General features: G+C 36.6%; 1 protein-coding gene across 1 annotated transcript; it reads right to left on the reverse strand.

The window, feature by feature from the left end:
• Nucleotides 1–8,292: 8,292 nt before the first annotated feature.
• LOC107775372 (chaperonin 60 subunit alpha 2, chloroplastic-like) lies at nucleotides 8,293–13,291 on the reverse strand. The gene is made up of 9 exons (XM_016595095.2): nucleotides 13,109–13,291; nucleotides 12,831–13,005; nucleotides 12,330–12,451; nucleotides 12,044–12,251; nucleotides 11,789–11,934; nucleotides 11,149–11,455; nucleotides 10,396–10,646; nucleotides 9,455–9,655; nucleotides 8,293–9,090 (listed from the first exon to the last, which is right to left on the reverse strand). The coding sequence occupies exons 1-9, from the start codon at nucleotides 13,160–13,162 to the stop codon at nucleotides 8,803–8,805; spliced, it is 1,752 nt and encodes a 583-aa protein (XP_016450581.2). The 5' UTR covers nucleotides 13,163–13,291; the 3' UTR covers nucleotides 8,293–8,802.
• Nucleotides 13,292–20,118: the final 6,827 nt, after the last annotated feature.

Consider the following 20,118-nt stretch of genomic DNA (forward strand, 5'->3'; position numbering starts at 1 on the left):
GTATTCGATCCAACGGATTGTGTGTCTAAGGCTTCTAATAAGAATGACATTATAATGTTCATGCCAAAACCCTTATGGAAGTTACTATTAACACCAGAAAAAATCAAAAAAATTCTGAAAATCACTATTCACGCAAGAAATCACTGTTCATACCGAAAAAATATAAAAGTTATTGGAATTAGGTTTAAATTGGATGGGTAGGCTCAAAATTGCAAGACGATTACACTGTCCAAAAGAAAACTTTTCAAATTCTGGCCGGAACAACCCTCACGCGCCGGCGCGTGGGACAGACACGCCGGTGGCGATAGAACTCCGGCAGGCGCGTGAGGGCGCGTGGGTGAGTGTTTTCAGGTGATTTTTTTCGGGGTTTGGTCACCTATCTCTTGGAAACCTTTTGGTGGTGTTGGATTTCCTACAACACTGATAATTAGTGACTTTGACGCAAATAGTCACTTAGGTCACCGGAAAATCTCACGGTGACTGAGTTCTTTCTTCCTAGATGTCGTTTGAATGACGCACATCGATCTATTCTCACCAAAGCTTTGATACCATGTGAGAAATCACGGGAGAAAATATTATTGATTACTATTCTATGTTACAATAAGCCCTATTTATATGTATACATAACACATAACCTACTCCTATTACATACGGGACTAGGACTAATTGCATACATTCACATAACTATTCTAACACAACTATAAGGGCATCAAGTTACTAAGTCACACTATGAAAGTTTGAGAGAGGGTGGTGGAAGGGAAGGTGAGGAGGCAATGTCTATATCCGACAACCAATGCGGGTTCATACCGGATCGTTCTACTACGGAAGTTATCCACCTTATCAGGAGGTTGATGGAACAATACATGAATAGGAAAAAGGATTTGCACATGGTGTTTATTGACCTAGAGAAAACGTATAACAAAGTTTCTAAGGATGTTCTTTGGAGATGCCTGGAGGTGAAATGTGTATCGGTAACTTACATTAGGGTGATAAAGGACATGTATGAGGGAGCTAAGACTCGGGTTAGGATTGTGGGAGGTGACTCAGAGCACTTCCCGGTTGTTATGGGGTTGCAGCAAAGATCTACATTCAACCCGTTGTTATTTGCCCTAGCGATGGATGCACTAACACACCATATTCAAGGGTAGATACCATGGTATGTGTTGTTTGCTGATGATATAGTTCTGATTGATGAGATGCGAGGTGGCGTTAATGAGAGGCTGGAGGTATGGAGACAGACCCTTGAGGCTAAAGGTTCCAAATTGAGTAGAACTAAGAAAGAATATCTGGAGTGTAAGTTCAGCGATGCGTCGGGGGAAGCGGACATGGATGTGAGGCTTGACTCACAAGTCATCCCCAAGAGAGGAGGTTTCAAGTACCTTGGATCGATTATTCAAGGGGATGGGAAATAGACAAGGATATCATGCACCGTATATGAGTAGGGTGGATGAAATAGAGGTTAGCATCTGGAGTTCTGTGTGACAACAAAGTACCACCGAAACTCAAAGGCAGGTTCTATAGAGCGGTGGTTAGATCGGCCATGTTGTATGGGGGCTGAGTGTTGGGCAACCAAGAATTCACATACCTAGAAGATGAAAGTGGCAGAAATGAGGATGCTGAAATGGATGTGCGGGCATACTAGGCTGGATAAGATTAGGAATGAAGATATTCGGGAGAAGGTGGGCGTGACTCCCATGGACGACAAGATGCAGGAAGCAAGGCTTAGATGGTTCAGGCACGTGCGGAGGAGAAGCATAGATATCCCGGTTAGGAGGTGTGAACGGTTGACATTAGCAGGTACGAGAAGAGGTAGAGGGTGGCCTAAGAAGTATTGGGGTGAAGTGATCAGGCAGGACATGACGCGACTTCAGATTTCCGAGGACATGGCTCTGGATAGGAAGGTGTGGAGGTCGTACATTAGGGTTGTAGGTTAGGAGAGAGGCGAGTGTTTTTATATGTTGTTATGTGGCAGGGTTGGGCTGATAATGTTTCATTGTTGGTTGTTAGTGGTTTATGTAGTTTCCATACTATTTTCTATGATATTATTGATGGTTATTGTTATTCCTTATACATCTATTTTTTTGTTTCTTACGATGCTGATACTATTTTTCTGACTTCTGTTGCTGTCATTGATCTATTGTCTATTGTTTATTTTCTTTTTCTTGAGTCAAGGGTCTTTCGGAAACAACCTCTCTATCCCTCCGGGGTAGGGGTAAGGTTTGCGTACACTCTACCTTCCCCAGACCCCACTTGTGAAATTATACTGGGTTGTTGTTGTTGTTGGTTTGATTTGCACCAATAAACGTTGCAATGTTATAATGTGTGAATAATTAATAATAGTGTTGGTTTTCAGTATAAACTCTACACAACCAGTGCAATATATGATTTCCAATTAAACTCTACATTGTTCAATTTAGCATTATTTATGTGGAAATTTGTGTATTGTGTATTACTTTATGCGAGATAAAATGGAACAAAAATTTGTGTATGTTACATTACTGGATAAGTGTTCAAATGGTAAAACACACAAATGATGTACAAAAATCTCATCATTTTCATTTAATGTGTAACAATTTCTACATTATTGTTCATCTTATAATAATAATTTCCATGCATATAAGTAATCGATAAATTCTTCTACTGTGATTTATATGCCAGCATTTTAATCTGTAAATCATTTGTTTTATTCATTATTTATTTGATCATTACATTCCTTTACCATAACATATAACTTTAGTCCTATTTTACATTTGAACATAGTACAAATGAAAACATGAACAAAGAAAATTATCTTTATTTTTCCACCGGACATATCTTCTTTTACACAGTGTGAAAAATACAATTTAGTGTAAATCATAATAGTCTTGCCATATGATGTCAAAGAACAATGATACATAACTACATAAGAGGTCATAGATTTAATGAAGATGTCATTATGTAATAGGTATATAGGGTTATAGACTCCTTGATCGACTGATAGCTAAGAGACAAATCCTTACTTAAGAACTTGCCAAATACCTAATTCATGGCATACCCTACTTTTACATGAGGAAATGATATTTTGTGACTATTTATAATTTGAATGGAAGAATAAACATTCTTCTATTACATGATGACAACAATATTCTAGATATATGTTGAATCCATTTAAAATTCTAATCTAATGATTAAAAAAATAAGTGGACTTTTGTTAAGTTATTCTAAAACATTAACTTTAATGAAATCTAAATGTTAGAATGAAGTCGAATTCCTAAGATTTATTATTACGGCATATTAACTAGTAAATCAATTAATCATTAGAAAATTGACTTTAAGTTATTTGCTTATTTTTGTGCAAGTATTTAGCCCTAGGGTGACTTTTGTGTTTGAGCAACTGAAGAGCTCAAATATTCACTTGTGACAAAATTCATCATTTGTACTAATCCAAGTAATCCATCTAGTACCTAAAACGCACTGACTAATCAAGATACATGTTGTGTTTGATCCACTTAAGTAGGACTGTATTCTGGGCCGGGCCTTCGTGGGCCAAACGGGCCGGCCTTCGTGGGCCTGGGCTCTGGCGGTCCCGGGCTTCGTGGACTCAACGGGTGGAACCGGCCCGTGACGGGCCTAAGCCCATATGGTCCTGAGCTAAACGGGCCGGGCTCGTGGGATTCGCGGGCCTAGCGATTTTTTAAGGCAATTTCTTGTAGTATCATGGCTATATTAAAAATATATATGTAGTATATATGTAGAAATCTAATTATTAAAGTGCTTGACGAAAAAGAAAAATAACAAAACAATAGTAAAACACTAAATTGTCATGCATAATAAATTAATAACAAAGTACAACATGAAGCATAAATACGTCTAACAATTTTGAAATAACACAAATTGTTGAAAAAAACTTAAAGACGAATTCTTGGATAAATACCCTCAACACAATGCTTTATATGCCTCCTTAAAGTGCCTGTGGTTTGAACAATACTAAAATTTAAGACTCTTCCACAGTTCTTGCACTTTAATTTTTGGCCTTCTTCATTTTCTTCAACCACTTCATAGTACTGCGAAATAAATAAGCGCACTCTTTCCGAACGAGGCATGATGTAACTTGAAAATTAAGATTGAGACTGAAGTCTTGAAAATTGGAGATTGAGAGAAATTTAGAATGAGAAATGAATATTGAGTATTGAAATGAAGAAGAGAGAGGGGGGTATTTATAGTGGTAGAGAAGGTTAGTTTTGTAAATTGAAAAAAAAAACTTGTTTGAATTTTGATTTTTGAATTTTGAATTTTGAATTTTGAATTTTGAATTTTGAAAAATCTTGTTTTGTAGTATATATATATATATATAATATATATATAGTATACTAGTATAGAATGTTATGTATATATATTTCATTGTATATTGTCTTGTAGTATATATTGTATGTTATGTATATATATATATATATATATTCCCTTATATATTTTCTTGTAGTATATATTGTATGTTATGTATATATATTCTCTTATATATTTTCTTGTAGTATATATATTGTATCTTATGTATATATATTATAACTTATTACTTATATATTTTCTTGTAGGATATATTGTATGTTATGTATATATATTCTCTTATATATTTTTTTGTAGTATATATTGTATCTTATGTATATATATTATAACTTATATATTTTCTTGTAGTATATATTGTATGTTATATATATATTGTAGCTTATAAATAATTCTAAGTAAAGACAAAGAAATATTGCGAAAAGATATTCAAGGGTATGTCTTATAATTTTTATTACCAAAAATGGCATATCTTTCTTAGTCTTCCTTCCCCTAGTGGAATGAGCACAACAAGGTACTAATACCACCATTAGAAGGAAAAAAAACTAAGGAAGATGTGCCAAAATACAAGTTATATATTAGTCTATGTACTATCTCTAACAAATCTCATAAACCTTTCAAGGTTCGGAGGAGGTTGCGTTGGTGGTGGTGGAAAAGAAGCTTGTTCATCACCACTTCCGGGCGAAGCCGAATCCTCCGCAAGTTCCGCTATCATTTCTTCATAAGCTTCATCTATCGCCGGTTGTGATTCTGCAATTCCAAAGTTTCTTCTTTCCGAGCGGATCCAATCTCTAAACAGTACTGATTTTTCCAAGCTATCCCTCATAGACGCTCTATGATCACCTATTTGCAGTCTTGCTTGACTGAAAGCGCTCTCTGATGCAACAGTTGAAGCTTGAATTGATAAAATATCCCGAGCCATCCTTGCAAGAACCGGAAAATATTTTTCCCTTGCCTTCCACCATTCCAAAAGATCAAAAGAGCCGTCTGGATTCTCCTTTTCAAGTCCCTGAGACAAATAAACTTGAAGCTCATTTAGATGTGAAGTTTCATCATAATTATCACCTTGAGAACCCTGAACTCCGTCCAAGATTTAAGAGCTTTTAATCCCGCAGCTCTTTTAGACGATTGTGAGCTAGACGAAGTAGGGGTTGGAATAGTTGGCCTAGCATGCTCTAACGCAAGTTGATAAGCATTATAAATTGTTTGAGCATTAATTTTAATTAAGGCTTTTGCATATGCAAGTGTATCAACTTCCTCATTTGAAAGATCTAAAGCCTTATAAATATTTGAATACCAAAAATGAGGACCTCCCAATTTCATTGTAGGATTTAACATTGCAGCAACACCATAAATAAGAGGGATAGGAAAAAAATATTTTTTAAACTTTTGTTTCATTTCATTTATAGCAAGTTCATAAATGTCCTCACCCTCACCAAATTCAACAAACAAATCAGATAGTGCTGCAATATAAACTAAACAGTTTGAAATAGTAGGATAATATTGCCCAGAAAATGCATTTGTAGCAATTTAAAAATATTCTAAAAAATCTAAAAGAATTTTAACATTCGTCCAATCTGTTCAATTTCTATGTTTAAAATTCGCATACCATCACCGAAAATTAAATGATAAATATGACAAATACATCTAACATGGAAAATATTAGTAAATGCAGGATTTAGTGTTGTTGTAAGCATGCCTATAGCACTAGTGTTACTAGAAGCATTATCCATAGAAATTGCCATTATTTTATTGCTAAAGCAAAAATATCTACAAATATCTGCAACAGTGTTAACTATAAACTTACCTGTGTGACGTGAATTAATTATTCTATACGCAATTATGCGTTTTTGCATTGTTCATTCCTCATCTATCCAATGACTTGTAACAGTTAGATAATCACAATCATTACCACTTCTACCAATATCAGTAGTAATAGAAATCCGATTAGGTATATGAGTAAATAAATACCGCAAATATTGTTCATATTCATGTTTGAATTTATAAATATCACTCTTAACTGTTGTGCGAGGCCAACCTTTATAAGTAGGATTAAAAACTCTTCTAATATAATGAACCCAATTAGGATTAGAAGCAAAAGTATAAGGTAAGCACATAACAGTAATCATCTTTGCTAATTCTTCACGATCTCTATTTGGATCGTAATATAAAATACCTCCGGTGACAGTGTTAATTCCTGGTTGAACTAGATTTGAACCTGTACTAGGGTTAACCGCAGAATCTACACTTGTCCCCTCTAGCTGCGCTTTCATTTGTAAAAATCTAGCCTTATCTCTAGGGTGTGTTTTTATGTGCCTAGTCAAACTACCCGTGCCACTACGGTCTCCAGTATATTTATGCGCCATTAATTTCCCACAAGTTTTACACTTAGCCTTATTTTGTTCTCTTACTTGAGTAAAAAAATTCCAAACTAATGATGTTTCTAGGCTTTTAGCAGGTTCTCTATTAAAAGTAGGAGTTTCTACAGGTGGGTCGGCCGGTGCATCAGTTGGGTTATTAAGAGGACTAGTAGGTGTATCATCTAAATTCGGTGCTTGGGTTTCATCATCATCCTCATTTTCCTAATTATTTTCTAAGATAGTTTCATTAGGATAAAGAGCATTCATAATTTCATCATCTAATCTTTCACCTGGTGCAACATTATGGCAAAATTCACTATCGGTAAATTGAAAACAAGGGTGATCACTATCAAGAATTACGGAAGGAGGAGGACGTCTAGGTTGGCGACTACTTTCAACTTGCTTATCTTTTCTAGGTCGGGGAGCCGGGGGAAGGGTAGTTGGTTGGCCACTACTTTCACCGGTTTTATCTTTTCCTTTACCAAACATTTTTTTCAAAGAAAATGCCATATTAATTATAATTATGCAAACTAAACCACACAAAAATATATTCTTAAAACGTAAGAGTTGAAACGAGTTTACCGGATTGCCGAACAACTTCTTGAAAATTGAAAATCGTTGAACTCTTGAAAACTTCAATTCAACAACTTCACAATTTTTCACGAAATTTCAACAATAAATTAAGTAATTGCAGTAGAGAAATTGAGAGAGATTGAGAGATATTGATGAATTGGTGAATAAAAATGAAAGAATGAGGGGGTATTTATAGTTGAGAAATAGGAAAAAGTGTAATTATATAAAGTTTGGGATTAAAATAAAGTTTGGGGGCCAAATGAGCATTTTCTAAACTTAAAAACGGTCAAATTGTCAGCCCAAACGGCTAGATTTTAAATATGGCCGTTGGAGAATTTAAAAAAAAAAATTAAAAAATAGCCGTTGGGCCCGTTAGCCAGGACCGGCCCAGGCCCGGTTGACGGTCCCGGGCTAAATGGTCCCGGACTCGTGGGCTAATATATGAAGACCGGCCCGTCACAGGCTTCTGAGGACCACCAGGACCGGCCCACCAGGCCCGTTAGGACCGTGGGCCCGGTCCGGTCCAATTCAGGCCCGGCCCACCAAGCAGCATTACACTTAAGGGAGCAACGTTCCCAGCCAGGAATTTCTCTATTCCCAAGAGTCCAACTAGAGACCTCTAATTAAAGGTAGAGAGACTCCATCCATCTAACATCTTGCTGGTAAAACTAAATGAATACAGATGTTATTGATATTTGAAAAGTTGGTGACACGATGACTATTAAATGGAGGGCCTGCAATAAGAACATCTACAAACAGAAGAATTATTTGGAACCTGCTTCCAGGTTCATTTTGCATTACGACATAAACATCAGTGCCAAATCTTCTGTAGAAATAACTTTGATTTAAATGTTAAACTCCTCTTAGCTTTGCTAAACATAAACATTCTCCCAGCTCTCAGTCAAAAACTTCAATCAGTGTGGGCTATGAAACTAGTGCTATGCACCACGAAGTCCAAAATTAACCCAAATTTCATGCAAAATAAAACAGAACAGAAATAGAACAAAAATGATTTTAACAAAAAAGGGGGGCAAGGTCGGGGTTTACGAAGTAAAACAGCTATTTAGCCATTTTTAACATAGGATTTTCATTTTCATATCATTCATCTGAAACCTGTTAGCAATATGCAGCTGTTTTTTCCTTACTTTTTGTTCTTAAACATTTGGTACCCGGAATCTACTGGACCGACTACTTATAGAAACCTGAAAATGATGATGCTCCTCCTGCAGGAACAAGTACTACTAAAACAAGAAGAATCTGTGCTGCTGGGATCAAACCAGCTCCCATATACTCGAGGATATCTATATTTTCCTACCAAGAATCAACAACAAACAAAAAAAAAAAATCGAGACTGCAAAATGCTTGTGCTTGGATACAATTTTATCTACAATGACACAATCAGTAGTATCAGCATGGACCAAAATTCTCAACTCTTTCCAATGTCTCAACCAATTCAAAATGGCAGAGTAGAGCTTGCCTTTTACTATGACAACATCATGAATCTGACCGTCTCCTTGTCAAGTGCTTCAACCAGCATTTATCTTTTATCCTTTTAAGGAGTTATACCAGGAATCTGAGGAACAAGCGGTTTAGGCTCCTTGGTTTTCTCTACCATTATTGCTTGAGTAGTTAGGACTATACCAGCAACAGAGACAGCATTCTGAAGAGCACACCTTGAAACACGACAAGGATCAATAACCCCAGAAGCAAGAAGGTCTTCATATCTTCCAGTCATGGCATTATACCCTATTTGCCAGTCACAACCTCTAACTTCTTCCACAACTATATCTCCATCCACTCCTGCATTTGCGGCTATTAGCTTTGCTGGTGCAAGAAGTGCCTGAAATAAGTTGTAGACCATTGAATTCTGGAAGCTAGAAAGGTTACCCATGAGTATAAATTCAGAAAGTCTCTTCGAAATTCACTTATCTATACTGACTTAAGTTAGTAAGATTCTTTTTTAAAGGGCAAACACATAGGAGAAAAGAAGCAAAAGATAGTAGTCCGAGAGCAAATAGACTTTTACACAACAATAATGAACATAGATGTTTCTTTTTCCAACTTGTAAAACGCGAGGTTCCCAATATTTGATCCCTCCTTAGTCCTTACCCCTTCTCAATCAGAGAATTACCCAACAAATGTGTAAGCATGTTCAAATTGAGGAATGTAATATGCATAAAAGAAAAGGAATCAATATGCCATACCATTCCTATTATGTCAGCACCGATCTGCTCATCTGGATCTTGAAACAATTCTTTTATGAAGGGCACGTGCTCAGAGAGATGAATAAAAGTGGCACCGCCGCCAGGCACTATTCCTTCATCCATGGCAGCAAATGTAGCACTTTTTGCATCCTCAATTCTCAGCTTTCGGTCTTCCAGTTCTGTTTCAGTATGTGCTCCTACCTGAATCCATACAGGATCTTATCAGAGGATATCTTTTTTTTTAAAAAAGAAACAAATATACAAGTGCACGGATACATCTACAAAATGAGGGAATATTTTATTTGGAAATATAAAGATAACAAGTGTGAAGTTGGCACTCTAGGAAAAGCTAATATCTTTTACCATTTGGATATGAAGGATAATCAATTTCCGTTGGATCAGATTTTTACCTCAATTTAATCAGTATGCCAGCTCACAGATTAACATTTAGGGGTCGTTTGGTTCGAAAACAAGTTATCCCAGGATTAATTATCACGGAATTAGTTATCCTGGGATTGTTATCCCACCCTTCCATAGGGATAAAAATAACACTACAATCCCGGGATAACTAATCCCGGGATTAGTTATACAGCTCATCTCAAATTTAATCTCGGGATTAAATATCCCTTATCCCTCTTACCAAACGAGCCCTTAGTGTCATCATCCCAGAGCAAACACATCTACCAGAAAAATGTAACAGCTACAGTAATGAGTTATTCTTATTTGATTATAATGGGAAGTCATTCCTAACAATATGAACCATTTTAACGGCTTAAAAGGTCAATTATACATTTAAAATTTATTCGCTTCTAATTTTGCAGTGATCTGAACATAAACTTGAATATATCTTTGATTATAACAGATATAACAAGCAGGATAAGGTTCAAACATGTTGTATAGGGATGTTTGATCCGAAAAATTACGCCTTAATCAATACAGACCTTCAATATGGCCACACCACCAGAGAGTTTTGCTATTCTTTGTGAAAGCTTCTCTGACAAATATTTACTATCTGTTTCTGCAAGATCCTTCTTTATCTGCATTATTCTGGCTTGTATTTCAGCTTTCGTGGAGGGGTCAGCCACGATGGTCGTAGAATTGCTTGTTATTGTTATTTTCCGAGCAACACCAAGCTGATCTGAGGTTGCACCTTCAAGATTCAGGCCTAAGTCTCCAGCAAGAAAATCAGCACCTAATTGCAATATAATGTCAGTTAGATGTGATGATAAAGGAGATCTTGGCAGATACTTGGCACTTGGGGCAACACTATGTCTTTAGAAGCCCATATAGCATACAAAAACTATAAATGGTTAAACCTCTTTTGTGAGCATTGCTAGAGCAAATGTACACTACAGAAAATGCAGATTGGGCTAACTGTAAAACCAATGTATTTGTGCTAAAGCATTAGGAAATTGCGCATACATGCACTGTGAATAATATCACCTAGCTTCAAATCTGTCCTCAAGATGAGTTAAAACTAATGTTCGCTCCCATGGAAAGTTCACATAATATCAAGACTTTACAAGCTTCACATGATAAAGAATCTCTCTCTGTCTCTCTGTCTCTGTATCTTTCTCTTGGTGGCGTTTGGAAGTCAGACCACTCTATACACTAATTCCATTTCGACACTTTATTTTTTGGGTTTGGATACATTTATTAACCTATTTTAATACAGAATGAAGTATTTGGTTCACCTGTCAATAGGGCAATGTCTTGCAATAAAGCTTTCTTTCCTTCTCCAAATCCTGGACATTTCACAACAGCAACATTAAGCATTCCTTGCATCTTGTTAATGACAAGTGTTTCTAGCACTTGGCTTGAAATATCCTCAGCAAAAATCAGCAGTGGCACACTCAGCTGTGTGGCCTTCTCTAGCAAAGGAACAATTTCTTTGACAGAAGATATCTTTTGATCGGTTACCAGAACTTTGGCATTTTCAAACTCTACTATAGATTTGTTGGGATTGTTGATGAAATGGGGTGACATGTACCCCTTGTCAATCTGTAGGAAAAGAATGCCTGAATACAAATCAAGAAAATAATGAAAACAAATGGAAGAAAAAGAATCTTTACATATGAAATGGTGAAATTAGCTAAAGAACATAAATAGATAACTAGAGGTTACTTCAGTTTCTTAGTAGAACTATAATCAAGCAAATAAGGTTCTTATGGCACTATGTTTGAGCTTTGAAATTTGCTTCAAACCTGAAAGGCTTGGAAAAATTAAGGAGGCATCATTTTTAACCTACCTGATAGCTTATTTTTCAGCACAGTATGATTAATTACAATTCTCTAATTCGAAGTCAGAGAGTACACATTGAAGAGCAGATATTACCTTCATTCCTTCTTCAACCATGACTGAGGTTTCAGCTGATGAGGAAGACTCAATACATATGACGCCATCAGGACCAATCTTCTTAATTGCCTCAGCAATCAAACTGCCAATGAACTCATCATTTCCAGCTGATATTGAAGCTACAGCTGCAAATAGTAAGAAGAGAGAGGGAGAGAGAGATCAAAACCTTTAATTTTTTAAAGTGAATAGAGATATTTTCTAAGTTGAATAAATAGAAAGAATAAAGCAAGTTACCTTTAATATCATCATTTCCTCTAATGGGATAGCTTTTCTTCTTCAAAATTTTGACCAGCTTTCTTACTGTCTGCTCCATTCCTTTCTTCATAGAAACAGGGTTAGCCCCAAAAGCAACAGCTAGCAACCCAGCTTTGACCATCTCACGAGCCAAAACAATTGCAGTAGTTGTACCATCCCCAGCTAAACTGTTGGTCTTAGTTGCAACCTGCAATAGACATTAAATTATTAAGAGTTTCTCAAATATTCAATTATCCACCTACAGTTTCAGGGTCGAACTAATAACCTCCTTGATAAGTGTGACTCCTGCATTTTCAATTGTATCTGGAAGTTCTATGGCTTGAGCTATGGTAACACCATCATTAATTACTTTCAGCACACCAGATTCAGAGAGAACTACGTTGCGCCCTGCATAATTAGTCACACAATCAATGCAATCCAAAACAAGAAGGCAGACAACATATCATATACACTATGTTTAAAAACAAGCTCCTCATATACATTTCATTGACAAGAAATGGTGTAAACCAACTTATTCCTTTCAATCATGTGTTTGAAGGACATGGTTAATGTTTACCGTTTATTAAAATTTCTTTCTTAACTTCTCCTAACTGGGTCGGGTCGCGACACAATTTGAATTAACCACCAACTTTGTTCTCCTTTTCCATGAATTGTCATTTCCTCTAAGGTCTTCATAGGAATTTTAAATGGAAATATGGACCAATACGAATGATATAAGCAAGTCTAAGAATTTAAAAGAAGCAGGAAATTAAGTCCATTATTATACCTTTAGGTCCTAAGGTGACAGAAACAGCATCAGCAATCTTATTGATACCAGAAAGTAAAGCTTCTCTGCATTCATTATCAAAAGCTATTCTCTTTGGCCCAGCTCTCACCACCATCATCTTCTTCTTCCCAAAGCTTTGCCTCAACGCCCACGAATTACACCTTCCTTTATCTTCCTGAAAATCCAAGTCAAACATTGCAAAAATCAGCTGAAAACAACAACTTAGTGCAATTTCATGGGAGAGAAGGTGCCAGAATAGATTGTATCGTGAGAGTTACCAAGAAAGAAAGCTTTAAAGGGGAGAATAAAGGTGAAAAGATTGGCAGTGACATCTTATAACGGTGTGGAGAGAGAGGGAGGGAAAGAGAGAGAGAGAGTGTGTGTGTGTGGGGGGGGGGGGGATGAGGTTTTAATGGAGAATAAGGAACTCTTTTTCCTTGGAGGTTTTTCAAAGAGGTTTTAGGGGCGAAGAGGAAGAAGGCCACTGCCAGACGCCAGCTAACCTTTCCTCTGCTCAGGTTAGAGAAAATGACAAAAATGGTCCCTGTATTTGCAATATTTTTAAATTAGTTCCTTAAGTATACTCATAAACAACTTTGATCCTTTAAGTTTAACAAACTTTGAGGCGGTTAAATTTAAAGGGCACTGTGAAAAAAAGTGTTAAGGTGAACTTACATTTGGAGGAATAATTTTTGCTAATTTGATGTATTTCTGCGTGCAATTTTTTTAGACAGTTTATGCTTATTTTGATGTATTATATTATCTAGTGCATTTTTTGGTAATTTGACCAGATTTTTTGGTATTTCTGATTAAATATCTTTTTTAATAGATCATTTATGTCATTTTCTTGATCAAATTAACTAATGACTTTGTTGTTGTTTTTTAATGAAATTTTTACCTCCTATAGTAAAGTTTAACACCTTATTTATTTTAAATAAATATTATTTAAAAAAAATTATATTTTATAGATACCTTTTAAGGTTTATAGCAAAATATTTAATTTTGGTTACCTCCTAGCCCTAAGCCACTAAATACGCTAATCAGTTACACTATTTTCTTTGATACATCCCATTCTCTTCCCCCATCCTATTAAAATTCAAATCAGTTACACCAGCGTATCAAAACTTCTGCCGCCGTTCTTGACTCTTGATTATCTAACGAGTGCCATTTACGAGAAAGGGAATCCACAACACTATATATCAAAGCTATCAAACATGAAATTCACCACATCAATTCGGTACACACTTCTACTTTTGGTAAAAATCAGAACATCCAACTTTTTTTCTTTCTTTTTGCTTTGTCTTCTTCTGGAATTGAACTGCAGTAGATGAGTTGGAATATGAGGCAACGACCCTCGACGCAGAGCTGGAGAGTTGCAACTTTGAATTGCTGGTTGCGGTGGAAACTGGTCCGCCACTCGACGTCAAGTCCAACGAGGAGATGGCAGCGGTCGTGGAAAGAGGATTCGATTTCGGAGATCCACTGAGTGATGATTTCTTTCTTTCGCGATGAAGAAGAGCATTTCTTTTAATATATTTCAATGTAATTTCAATGTATTACGCTGTATTCATGATTTTCATTGTATTCATTGTCTTTTTTTTTCATTGTAATTCAATGTATCTCGCTGTATTCCATGTATTTTATTGTATTCTCTGTCTTTTTTTCATTGTATTTCAATGTATCCCGTTGTATTCTATGCATTTCATCGTATTCATTGTCTAGCTATATGCCATGAATGTATTCATAAGTTCTTTTTAATTAATATAATTTATGTATTCACATGTATTACATAATTTCTCTAAAGATTGCTATGTTTTGGGGTATTTTTTGGTTGAGAATCTTTTTTATAACTGAAAATACAAATTTTGTGAGTTATAATTGAGATTGTTGAGTTATATTAGGAGTCTATTATGTTAATTGATTCACTTTCCGTTTTAAAAATAGTGGAATCCCCTATTTCTCGCCGTGAATACAATCGAATACAATAATCTGTCCAGCTGTAATCCCATGTTTCACTCCATGAATACAGTCAAATACACTCGAATACAACAACTGATTAGCTAGACTTCCTAATTCACGCCTATTTTTGCTACTGTATTCATGAATACAATAACGTAAATACATCAAATACATATTATAACCACTTAAAAGGTATCTATAATCCGTAATATAGCAAATGGTATTTATGGATGACTAATTACTACTAAAAGATAGTGCTTTATGAAAAATTTCTCTTTTTTTATCGACAAAGGATATGTATGATTGTAACATCCCTCAAACCTATAAAAGTTTCAAGACCCGCTAAAAATAGAATTTAATCTTTTTATAATCTTAAATTATACTTCTATTACGGATTAAAATACTTGTGATTGATTTTGAGTTACTTCTCTATTTATAAATAATTGAATGTACAATTAGGGGAATATTAATAATTTTAATATTATTAGTTATTAAAAATAAGAGTAATTAAATACTAGTTAAGTCAAAACAAAAAACAAAAAAGAAAAGAAATAAAGAAAGCAAAAGAAAAGTCACGTGCAACAAAGCCCATAAAGGGCTCTTGACAATTAGCAGGCAAAAGGCGTAAGCCTTAGGAAAATTTAAAACAAAGCTCGACATTCTGTTGCCCAACAAAAAACAGAAGCGGCGTTAGCGAAATACTTACATAGGCAACGAAAATTCTAGGGATCTTTACAAATCACTAATTCTTAAACTCAGGTATGTGAAATTCCCTACTATCAATTACCCCATAGTAGTAATAGGTAAGAATTGAATAGTTAATTCTTTTCTTTCTCTGTATCACCATCAAATTTCATGTTTGGATATGAAACTTTGGAATCAAATAAAACGCACTGGTTGTTGTAGAATCAATTGTTTGGCGGGTATAAATTGTACTGGGGTCTACGTATTGGCTCAAGGAGTATTGAGGTGAGTTGATACTATCCTTTACTAAAGTGGTTTAACTCACAAAAGCACGCATACAAAGTGTTTGATGAATTGCTTAAAAGAGTTTATATTTACTTAATTGGAGCTAGTGAGTACCTATTAACTTAAAATTGTTCTAGCAAAAATTTAGACGATTTATTATGATATACGTGCATAAATTTTCAGATTTTTGTGTTATTCTTATATGCTATTTTCAGGTTGAAAATTTATGAAGAAACAAGAATCTTTAGGAATACTTTTACATGTTTATTTCATTCTTATATCATACTTTACATTTAAGGATACCAGCATGAGCATGTACATGATGTTCTATAAAGAAAAGATCTAGACTTGAAAAGTCACAAGAAGATGTTTTAGAAAGAATTTTTTTTTGGGAGTATCCTTTATTCTGAGAAGGGATCATCGTCCAGGCCGAGGGTCCTGACCAAGGCGTTGACTTCCTGAAACTACTTGTGCCAAAGTAGGGAGCATACGAGCCGAGGGTCTTGTTGCTGAGAATTTACTTAGCTATGCTAAACTATGATATATGGGCGCTGAGAACCATGAAGCAAGTGGCACCTCGTGGATTGGGCCTATTCGATCAGGTTGGGATCGAACCCGTGCCGATCACACAGTGACTGAGACAGAATTAAGTCAGGATAGTTGGAACTCCCAAGGTATAAAGAGAAGTAATTTTTTTTAGAAAGAGAAAAGAATTTCTTTTAGAATATTCATAAACTGCTATTATGCAATTATTTTAGAACTATTCTTATAAGCTTTATGTTTTACATGCATTTAGAACCTTTGCTCGTAATGTATATGTTATTAAAGTTTCGCCCCGTTGTTGAGACTCACGGAGTACAACGGATGGTACCGACATCCACTTTTGGGAACCTACGTTGGTCTGCGGTACAACATAGGAACCGATTTTGCAGGCGAGCAGGCTACGAGTTAGGACTTCCTTCTCTTCCAGTGCTATTGGTGAGCTCTGCTTTTGTTTGTGGAGTATTCCATAGAGTTATCTTTATTTAGTTATTTCTTTGTTTACTTAGAGAACTGGCTAGGAAATCTCATGTCCTGAGCAGTGCGTCAGTTTATCAGTAGAGGCTTCATACTCATAGACACATGAAAGACAAGATGAACAGAAGACAACTCAATAGGTAGCGCTAGCTTATAAGCCACGTTTCCTTTAATTTCTAGAATTTCATAAGGCCCGATAAATCTAGGGCTAAGTTTCCCTTTCTTACCAAACCTCATAACTCCTTTTATTGGTGAAACTTTCAAAAACACCTTATCACCAACCATGAACTCTAACTCATGATGCCTATTGTCAGAATAAGACTTTTGACGACTCTGAGTCGCTTTAAGTCTTTCTCTAATTAGCTGAACTTTCTCCAAAGCCTCACAAACAAACTCTGGACCAATCAACGACACCTCTGCTGGTTCAAACCAACCCACTGGAGACCTACATCTCCGCCCATACAACGCTTCATAAGGAGCCATACCAATGTTGGCTTGATTGTTGTTATTGTAAGCAAATTCTATAAGTGACAAGTGATCATCCCAATTACCTCCAAAATCTATAACACATGCATGCAACATATCTTCGAGAGTCTGAATGGTCCTTTCTGCCTGGTCATCGGTCTGTAGATGGAAAGCGGTGCTTAAATTGACCTTAGTACCTAATCTTTTCTGAAATGCCTGCCAAAAATGCGCCGTGAACTGATGGCCTCTGTCAGATATGATTGAAACTGGAGTATCATGCAATCGGACTATTTCTTTGATGTACAACTGCACATACTGCTCTACGGAATCCGTCGTCTTTACTGGTAGGAAATGTGCGGACTTTGTCAATCGGTCTACAATAACCCAAATTGAATCATGTTACGGTACATGCGAGGTAGACCTACTATGAAATCCATATTAATCATCTCCCACTTCTACTGTGGTATCTCTATATCTTGAGCTAGGCCACCAGGCCTTTGATGCTCGGCTTTGACTTGCTGGCAATTTAAACATTTAGCCACATGATCTGCTACTTGTTTCTTCATGCCTTTCCACTAATACAACTCTTTCAAATCTAGATAGATTTTGGTAGCACCTGGGTGGATAGAGTACCTCTAATTGTGAGCTTCCTCCATTATGGCCTTCCTAAGACCATCTACATTAGGCACACATAACCGATCATTCAACTTTAAAACTCTGTCACTTCCTAAAGTGAAAGCAGTGATTTCTTTGTTTCTGACTCCTTCCTTTAATTTCACTAAGTACGGATCTTCGTCTTGCTTAGCCTTAACATGTGCAACAAGGGAGGATTGTGCTAAGGCATAAGCATTTATACCTCCTTTTTCAGTCTCATCCAATCTAATTCCATCATTTGCCAGTTTTTGAATTTCTCGACCCAAAGATCACCTTTGTACTGCAAGATGGGCCAAGACACCCATTGACTTCCTACTAAGTGCATCTGCTACCACATTAGCTTTGCCCGGGTGATAAAGGATATTGATGTCATAATCTTTCAATAGCTCGAGCCACCTTTTCTGTCTCAAATTTAATTCCTTTTGCTTGAAAATGTATTTGAGGCTTTTGTGATCTGTAAGCACTTCAGAATGCTCGCCATAAAGGTAGTGTCGCCATATCTTTAATGCAAACACCATTGCTGCAAGCTCCAAGTCGTGTGTGGGATAGTTGTTTTCATGATTCTTTAACTGCCTGGAAGCATAAGCAATAACTTTTTCATTTTGCATAAGAACACAACCGAGACCAACTCTAGAGGCATCACAATACACTGTGAACCCACCCGAACCTGTTGGCAAGGTTAATACAGGTGCAGTGGTCAACCTCTTCTTTAACTCTTGAAAACTCGGCTCACAAGCGTCTGACCGCTGGAACTTAACTACTTTCTGAGTCAACTTAGTTAATGGAGCTGCAAGTGAGGAAAACCCCTCTACAAACCTTCTATAGTAGCCAGCTAACCCCAAGAAACTCCTGATTTCGGTTGGCGTTGTCGGCCTAGGCCAGTTCTTGACTGCTTTTGTCTTCTGAGGGTCTGCTTTTATTCCTTCACTAGATACCACGTGGCCTAAGAATGCCACTGACTGCAACCAGAACTTACATTTTGAAAACTTGGCATAAAACTCATTCTCCTTCAAGGTCTGCAAGGCTATTTTGAGGTGTTCTGCATGATCTTCGTTGCTCTTAGAGTACACCAAAATATCGTCTATAAACTCAATAATAAAAGTATCCAAGAATGGCTTGAAAACTCTATTCATGATGTCCATGAATGCAGCTGGAGCATTTGTCAACCCGAAAGATATCACTAGAAATTCATAGTGCCCGTAACGAGTTCGAAAGGTTGTTTTAGATATATCTTCTTCCCTGATTCTCAACTGATGGTACCCCGACCTCAAGTCTATTTTTGAAAAGTACTTTGTACCCTGAAGTTGATCAAATAAATCATCAATTCTTGATAGTGGGTACTTGTTCTTAATGGTAACTTTATTCAACTGCCGATAGTCGACGCACATTCTGAGAGACACATCTTTCTTCTTGACAAACAGGACCGGGGCACCCCACAGTGAAACACTCGGCCTGATGAAGCCCTTGTCAAAGAGGTCTTTCAGTTGTTCTCTCAACTTATCAAGTTCTGTTGGAGCTATCCTATAAGGAAGTATAGATATGGGCTGAGTGCCTGACATGAGATCAATGCCAAAGTCTATGATTATTTTAGAAGGAAGTCCGGGAAGGTCATCTAAATTCTCTAACAACTGGCACAGACTGAAGAGCTGGTGGTTCTGATTCTGGATTAATGTTGTGAGCCAAATAGGAGATACACCCCTTACCGATCATTCGTTGTGCTTTAAGGTAAGACATAAACTTACCTACAAGCGATGCTGAACTACCCTTCCACTCTAAGACTTCTTCATTTGGAAATTGGAACCTGACTATCTTGGCATGACAATCTAACATGGCATAGCAGGAAGATAACCAATCCATACCCATGATCACATCGAAATCCACCATTTCTAACTCTATGAGATCGGCTTTGGTGTTGTGACCTTGGACTGAAACTATACAACCTCTATAGACTCTGGTGACTTTCACCGACTCGCCAACTGGGGTACATACTAGGAATGGCTCACTAAGTTGTTCAAGTTCTAGTTCGAGGTTAATTGCAAAGTATGGAGTCATATATGAAAACGTTGAACCTGGATCCATTATGGCGTAAGCATTATGTGAGAGGACTAAAAATATACCTGTAATAACTTCTGGAGATGCCTCTGCACTCTGACGATCAAGTGTAGCAAACAAACGGGGTTGTCCCCCTCCCTGAGTAACTCGTTTGCACCTCTGCCTGCCCCAT

The sequence above is a fragment of the Nicotiana tabacum genome, chromosome 3 (genome assembly GCF_000715075.1).
Source record: "Nicotiana tabacum cultivar K326 chromosome 3, ASM71507v2, whole genome shotgun sequence".
NCBI lineage: Eukaryota > Viridiplantae > Streptophyta > Magnoliopsida > Solanales > Solanaceae > Nicotiana > Nicotiana tabacum.